At 38.4% G+C, this 8,031-nt stretch overlaps 1 protein-coding gene across 1 annotated transcript in view; it reads right to left on the bottom strand.

Annotated features, from left to right (window-relative positions):
• Window positions 1-444: 444 nt before the first annotated feature.
• Window positions 445-8,031, bottom strand: part of dgat2 (diacylglycerol O-acyltransferase 2) — a 9,102-nt gene continuing 1,515 nt past the window's right edge. The window contains exons 2-8 of the mRNA XM_067494711.1: window positions 7,926-8,031; window positions 7,540-7,647; window positions 6,501-6,571; window positions 4,253-4,457; window positions 3,860-4,034; window positions 1,977-2,179; window positions 445-1,800 (exon numbers count right to left, since the gene is read on the bottom strand). The exon at window positions 7,926-8,031 is cut by the window's right edge and continues 23 nt beyond it. Of these exons, the coding sequence (XP_067350812.1) occupies window positions 1,646-1,800; window positions 1,977-2,179; window positions 3,860-4,034; window positions 4,253-4,457; window positions 6,501-6,571; window positions 7,540-7,647; window positions 7,926-8,031 (1,023 nt within the window). The 3' untranslated portion in view covers window positions 445-1,645. The remainder of the gene's footprint in view (window positions 1,801-1,976; window positions 2,180-3,859; window positions 4,035-4,252; window positions 4,458-6,500; window positions 6,572-7,539; window positions 7,648-7,925) is intronic.

Below are 8,031 nucleotides of genomic sequence, written 5' to 3'. Positions count from 1 at the left end.
ACCTCATGTCCATGTGTTGTGTGTGTGTTGTCCTTAAAAAAAAACAACTAGAAAATTTAAGTTCTAATAACTTAAAATTAACATATTTACATTAAGGCTTGGTTGGTCTTTTTAATGTTTTACAGTTTACTCCTACCAGTTTAAGTATTGTTAAGGTCAGACCTAAACTACCAGTGAGCCACTCAGTACAAACTCTGTGCAACAATCTAACCAAACATCACATTCAAATGTTCAATAGGCATCCAGCATGCAGAATGAGTAAATACCAAAAACTTCAGTTTCAGAGGCTGTGATACAGATTAGTTTCACAATATAAAGTAAAAAGACAATGGTAACATTATAGCTGCCTATGGGCAAATGAAGTCTGGAGGCTTGTGTGGTAGTGGCTTTAGATTTGTCCTTATGAAAGATAGACACACTTGAAATATCAGACAGAAGATGCCATTCACTATGTAGACAGGTCTCATCGCATTTATTGCTTGGAAATTCATTGTGCAAAGATTACACTGGTCATTTTCAGAAGTCACAATTGTGAAACCAAAGAAAAATTGCTCTTGTAATGACAGATAATTTACTTGACATCTCCATGCCCATCAACAGGACAACTTGTTCTGATTATACCCATGAAAATATTCACATATTTTATATAAGCACTAGTGACCACCCTAAAATATAACTTATAACTAAGGCTTTAACTTGTGCAATCCCTTCATGTTTAATTATCAGCCATGGCATGGTTACAAAGTGATGCAACGTACAGAGATACCAACCGTCAAGATTTAAAAAAAAAAAAAAAAAAAAAAAAAAAAAAACCCACACAACTGCCGGACCCAGACCTGAAGTTACAAAGGCATTTTTCTAGAGAAAGACCTCAGCATGTAATCAGCAATACAAAAAGTGCATTAGATATATTCATTGAGGGACAGGCACTGAAATTGGCTTCTTCCTCTCTATGAAAAATTAATACTATATGGCACAATCACACGTACTGTGCATTCACAATCCACTGTAGAATTCCTTTCAGTTTTTATACAGTAGAAAAACAGGCATGTGTGGGACAACATTGGTCTTTGGCTCAATCAACCTTTGGGCTCATTATCCCAATAATAATGTGGTACCTTCAATTTGCATTGTTTGTGCATTTAGCATATCCTCAAGAGTTTAGGGAGAATTACATGAATTCATGAGTAGAAGAAAACATTGGCACTCCCTCCAAATCCTCCATGTTACCCTCCAGTTCCAGCTAGAGTAACTCAACCTCTCTGCACTGGCTAAGGCAGTGAAAACCTGATGCCTTCACTGAGAAAATGAAAAAAAACTAAAAAAAAAACAAAAAGGCACAACTTCTGATGTGAAATTTGTTGCAACTTTATCCAGACAAGACTGTCTAATCTATTGACAGATGCAGGGAGAAGCCACTATTCTTCAAAACCTGACATTTCTTGAAGCGAATGTATGCTTAAGTGTGTGAGACAACACGAAAAGGAGGTTTCTTTAGAAAGCATGCTCATGTGTAGAGTTTGCAGTCCAGAGCTGATCCCACCCAGGCACCAAGATTGGACAGGGAGGAGGCAGAGGGGTCTGACAATGCTGCATCAGTTCAGAGCTTCAGTGCCCCCCCCCCCCCACCACCACTTCATTCCTTTCAATGGATATGCAGGATGTCACTCTCTTTCAGGCCAAAACGGGTCTTGTACTTGTCAAAAAGGCACTGGAGGGACTTGATGTACATTGCATGGTACAGATCTATGACCTCATCAGATGGGTCTTCAATTTTGGGCACTGTGATTGGTTCCCCAACTATTAAAAATAAAAGACAAGATTAAAACAAAAAGACCCAAACAAGATAATGACATTGTTAATCTATTACCAGATGATCAGGATATATCTGGTGATGATTGAAGAGTTAAAATAATTAAATACAAAATCTATTCTGAAATATGCTCACAAATTCAAACATTATCAGACAAACTTGCCTATGGTGGTGATAGGTTTGCAATAAGGTGCAATGCCCCAGGAGTTGCTAAAGAGGAGGCCACATCCATGGAATATACAAGGGGCAAAGCCTAAAATCTTCTGTAATCTCTTTTGCAGAGATCGCAAGCAGGTTCCCTCCTTGAAGACCACCTGCTTGTAGACATCATTTTCCCCAAAGGAATATACTGGAACCAAGTCAGACCTAAGGGAACACCAAGATCACATTTACCTTTAATGTGAGTTAGCAGCCAAGAACAAGGTTTGTGCAGAGCAGCCTTTTACTGAAACAAAAGCAGCAACAATATAACAAAATGACTAAGTAAAATGCATACATTTTAAATGTATGCAAATATTTTAAGATTCTATTTATTTTTTGCAAAGAGATATTTAAAGACAAATCTCTTAACAATTTTCCCTTGCTGAAACAAACTTTACAGAAGTCATCATTGTTTATCTCAAATACATTACATTTAATTTTTATTGTCATATGGCACAGTGTGTACAATAGCAAGGCAGGCAATAAGCCTTTTTAAGATCATTTAACCCAATTTAAATCAGGCAAGATTACTATAAAATATTTCAGTATAGTAGTAGTGCTTAGGACTAAATGAGTTGTCCCTCAATACCCAATATGTTGTTTATTTACGTGTAATGAAATGGAGCAAGTTACTCTGCAATAATTATCTAAAGTGAAATACCTCACACTGCTTTCAGACAGCAGGATGCTGCCATTTCCTGTTTGTTATTCTAATTCAACTTAGTATTGACAATTCACTAAGAGTATTTGAATTGTCATTTTATCTTTGATAACCTCTGACATCCTCTTTTGTCCAACTGCTCAAAAAAAAAAAAAAAAATTCCAATTAAGTTTCTTATATCTATTATTCTTTGTACAACTTTTGTGAGAGCCAGCTTCTATTCAGCGTGTTCACTATTGGAGAACTGACTGATTGGTTTTTGCTTTGGCAAGATGCAACAATTCAAAGAGGTATTATATACTTAGGAAACATTCTGTTCTGATCTACCTAGATCTGTACCAAGGATTAGAATTTAACCTTTGAGCATTTACAACATTTTTTGACTTAGACTTGAACTCCTGTTCCATTACTGCTCAATATCACAGCCTGTTGGTGTTTTACCTACATGAGCCAGTCTTTTTAGCACCAGATGTACTAAACCTTTTCGTATTCAATGTCAACTGATGGCCAGTTATCATAATTCCAGATTTCTAAGAACTGTGGGCACTTCAGTTATTTTTACCCTCAGACTGTTTAATTCAATCTAAAGATTAAAGACCCACCAAAAGAGAAATATTTCAGAGTTATACTACTGACCTTTCTTGACCGTTTTTATAAAGCTCAAAAATACCCCTTGTTGCTTTTACAACAATGAAGTGATGCTTTTATAAGCATCAAATAAAATCCACTAAAGATCCAGAAAGGGAAATGAATGTGACCTCAATTCACAGTCGCGGCTTTCAGATAGAATACCAACCCAGTTTTTAATGAACAAGATTCTGCATAGCTTCATGTCTTTTCTAGAAAGCTCTAAGCTTCTTTGGAGAAGGTGTCGGGCTGTTTGGGTTACCAAGACAACCCAGGGCCACTTCCTTTGCAATAGTCCTCCTTTTAATGCACTGCTGTACACATGACAATGCCTCCAAAAGGGGACTGCATGAAACAAGAAGCTCCAAGCTTCAGGAGACAACATTGCATATTCATATAACATTTGGTAATGCTGAGGTTATTTCACCCTTTCTGGGAATCATCATCTAGGGTTCTTTTATTCCAATGAGCCACTGCAGCCCTGAGAATGACATTTACATGTTGAAACTAGATTTGGTCAAGGCTGTTTTTAGTCGCTGTAAACACACACAGCTCACCCTTTCTGCAGGGCCAGCTTCACAAAACCTTTGCGATTCTTCAAGGTGACTGTATTCATGCCTGGCACACAGTGTAGAGACTCTGCTGCTCCGCCGACAACGATGACCACAGCATTCCCGGTCCCGTTCAAGGACAGCAAGTAGTCAATAGAGTTCCTGTTCACTGGACAGATACCTGAGAGACAAACAGTGGACATTAAAAATGCAGTAAAGCAGTGGGACACACAGTCCATAACAAGACAACTAAAGTTCCATAAATCAGTTGCATTAACAGATCTAAGTAAACAGCTGTGCAACAGGACAAAGGTCTGCTCTCCTAGAGATTAAGTTATCAGTCTTATCAGACATTTCAAGAGCACAAACAAGACCCTGTGGCTTCTTAAAGCATCTCACCTCCAGACATCAAGTATTCGCGAAGCACGGGTAAGCGGAAGTTTCCTGCCAGGGTTGCGAGGGATGGCTTGATCCCAGGGAATTTCTTGGAGAAGCCTGTGGCCTCTGTCCCAAAGTTACAGAATGCACCGAAACAGAAGATGCCATGGGGATGGTATCCGAATATGTAGTTCCGACTGGGCAGCAGGTTGTGAGTTTTAATTAGCTGAAAAACAAGAGCAAAAAGGGTTTAAAGTCTGTTTCCAATGGAGAGAGCAAACTGTAAAGAGGCCTAGAACATCTGATAGATGGAAATGAGCCATTTTCTATGAAAACTATTAAGCAATGCTAAAATGTTTCCAATAATATCGTTATCACCACTGTAATACATTCACTGTACTGTATAATATTAAACCAAATCTTTGAAGAGATAAACATATTGTAGTAGGAAAATATATAGGGCTGAAACTCATGAATTTCCTTCACTGAGTTGTGTAAATGTCAGTCTTCAAAATGCAAGACTGTAGAAAAAGATTTTTGTGTCAGTTTCTGGAGCCCTAAGACGACTTTTCAACTTACTCAAACCCCAAAAATGTTCAATTTACAATGATTTGAAATAAAAGAAATCTATATTTGGAGGCTCCTTTTGCTTGTAAAGTGTCTGATTTAACCTTGTGAGATTGTACTGGCAGCAGAGATGGTTTCATGCTGAAGCTGTAGAATCTCATAAGAAACTTTAACTGGGCTCTGATCTGCAGCGTAGACTTGGATCCATTACTATGTGTACACAAAAGCACCTTTAGTTGCAACGGTAGGCAAACAAAAGAGTTGCATAACTACATTAGCAAAGGAGCTCACATTCAAAATCCCCATAGTACCAAAGCACACAACCTGGCTGCCATGGTAGATGTGAAAGATTACAGTGGAACCAGGGATGAGTTTTAACTTTAAGACTTTGTTGCAGTAGACAGAGACTAGATCACTGCTTACTGCACTAAATCGATTGAGACTGGCACAGGCATCCACGTCACTGTTAGTACTCCAGACTTCCTACTGTTTTAATGGATGGTTTGAACTTTGACCAGTTGGTTTCCAACTCACACAGACCTAAATAAGTCTTGTGCTCATGATAGATGGAGAACACTTGCTCTACAAACAGATGAAGTAAGGTTATTTTGAGCAATCACACAAAGTAAAAGTACAATGCACCTTAAAATAACTTTTTCATCTGTTGTGACAGAGTTGAACTTTTATCTACGGACCTCGTGTACCCAACAACTCCCATTTCAGTGCTAACAGAAAGATTTGTTGCACAACAGCATTGCACAGTTTGTTTCTTTCAATATTGGGATTACTCAAAACAAAATCAGACTTATACGAGAGTGAAATGTAATCAAGCCTCAGGTTGATGAGAGAATGATTTCATCAACCCATTGGGAGACATGGCTACATGCTTCACAGAGGACAGATCAATGTGGTGAACTTTCAGCTGCAAAGAGACTTCAAATTTTTTTTTCATAGTACAACTCCTGACACTGCACTGTTAAGCACAGTCAGGGCTTAGGACTTTGATATCACAAGTAGAACGATAGATAAAGAAATGATACACAACTGTGTCCTGGACCCAAAGCCTGTATCGTTAAAATGTCTTTAGCTTCACCACCAGCTCTATACATTCAGTTTATTAAACACAGAAGCAGCAAATCATTTCATTGGAGAAGCTGGAAAAGGTTTGGAATTTCTGTTAAGTAAATGACTCAAAGGAATTCAAATGGACAGATTATATGTGGTGATCATTGTTGTTGTAGTCTCCTAAAGTCCTTAAATTTATTAATGCTGAATATGCAGAATACAGCAGAAGACACATATCCACCTTTTGAACACTAAACTTCACTTCTGACTTGTGCAGTGACAGTTTAGTCAAGTGTAGCATGTCTGAGTCATGCATTTATGCAGTGTGTTTGGTTGTGTGCCCATCTGTGCACCCTCACTTTTGACCAGGGGTGAAACACCTGAAGACAAAATGAGTTTGGCTATGCTCATCAACCTATTAGGTGGGACAAAGTCTCAAAGCCACCCAGACACACGGGCCCTCATCATAATGAGCAAAACAATCAGGGCCAACTTTCCTTTACCAGAATTTACAGACTTAATTATGGGCTCAAAACTCACATGTTTTAATGGTTATGATGCCTTCATTTCTGTTCCTAATTTTCAGGACTTTTTGACAAATAAACAGCGATGGACCAAGGAACAAAAAGTTACCTACCCTGATTGGGAAGTAGTCTCGGAAATAAGTCCAAACAGTCCAGTTTCTCACCCAGTAGGACCTCCTGCCACCTGAGGAAACAACAAATCATCACAGACTAGAAATCGTTTTTTTTTGATTGGTAAAGGGAAGTACACCTTTGGGGTGGTTACTTTTGTAGCATTTTCTCTGTTTCTGCATGAATATGATGTTAAAAAAATGAAAACAATCCCACCCAACAAAGTCCAACAAATATCACATCAAGTGCAAGATGTGGAATATCCCAGGAGGTCACATGCTACCCCTTGGTATGATCTTGGAAGTTAAAGGCCTCTCCTGCATGACTAATGCCAATAAACAACAACATCTTGAGTAGCAGCGTTACACCGATGAGGCCACTCTCCAAACAGCCTTACTGACAATCTACTGTCGGTGTATAGAAATTGTCAAAATACTAATGGGTTCACAAACATTCAAGCATCACTTTCGTTCTACTGTACATCTCAGAGCATTGTTACTAGAGCTGCAGCTTCATTGGCAGTTAAAGCATAGGTCCACATTTTTCTGAGTCCATCTCAACAGTTCTCACACTTCCACATGTAAAAAGATGATGTTTTAGTCAGTATTTGTTCCTGCATCTCCAGTGTGAGGATTTTCTGCTTTCCTTGGTCTAACAGAGACAAAAACTGAAACTCTTCTGGTATTTAGCAAAATAAAAAAAGCAATTTAAACAGGTCTTCAGTAATAACAGTAGGTTCGCTTTTTTTAACGTGTCAAAATGACGACATTCCAAACCTATAGTGAAACAGGATTATAGCTTTGATTTTACGTCCTGTCTAAACAGCTGCAAAGTGATTTTTATTAGGAAGAGGAAAATTATAATAACCGTTAAGGTTACAAGATGTCAGAATTTTCCAAAGGCCATTCTAACCTATTCATATTTGAAAAGAAGGAAATCCTCACTTTTGAGAAGCTGGAGCAGACAGATTTCTTCTTAACTATGTAAATATGTTTTTTTAGATTTCTACCAATCAACTGATAAATAACGTTAATGCATTGCCTTGTTTTGGGGTGTTCCAGTCGATGATGAGCCAGGCAGTGTAAATGGCAGCAATAATCCAGCAATCAGTGCAGAACATGTAGATCAATAATGCAGTGCAGGCAGCACCTGGAGAAAGGGGAGAGAAATTACAATTAAATATTTGAAGTGAAATACATAAAATCATTCACCAAAACTTAGATAAAAAGAAGTTAAAAGGTGAAAAAAGGCAAGAAGAAATATTGAGAGGGAGACGGCACATACAAGCAGTGAATAAGTCTGTGTGCAGCTTAGTGCTTTGACCTTATTATAAGACTAATGCGGCTGCAAGCTCCTAGATTTCTTTGCTTTGTTGCAGCTCAAGTAAAGAGTCACGGCAGCGCTCTGAAACAAACACGCCCATTTACCCAAGGCTAAGAATGAGATGACCCACTGCATCACAGAGATGACCTGTAGGTGTTTTTCCATCTTGGATCTGCAGGGCCAGAAAGCTGTCGGCAGGTCCTGCAGGGC

The sequence above is a fragment of the Channa argus genome, chromosome 24 (genome assembly GCF_033026475.1).
Source record: "Channa argus isolate prfri chromosome 24, Channa argus male v1.0, whole genome shotgun sequence".
Lineage (NCBI taxonomy): Eukaryota > Metazoa > Chordata > Actinopteri > Anabantiformes > Channidae > Channa > Channa argus.
The sequence above is the reverse complement of the archived record's forward strand: the minus strand, read 5'-3'. Positions and strand labels throughout refer to the sequence as shown.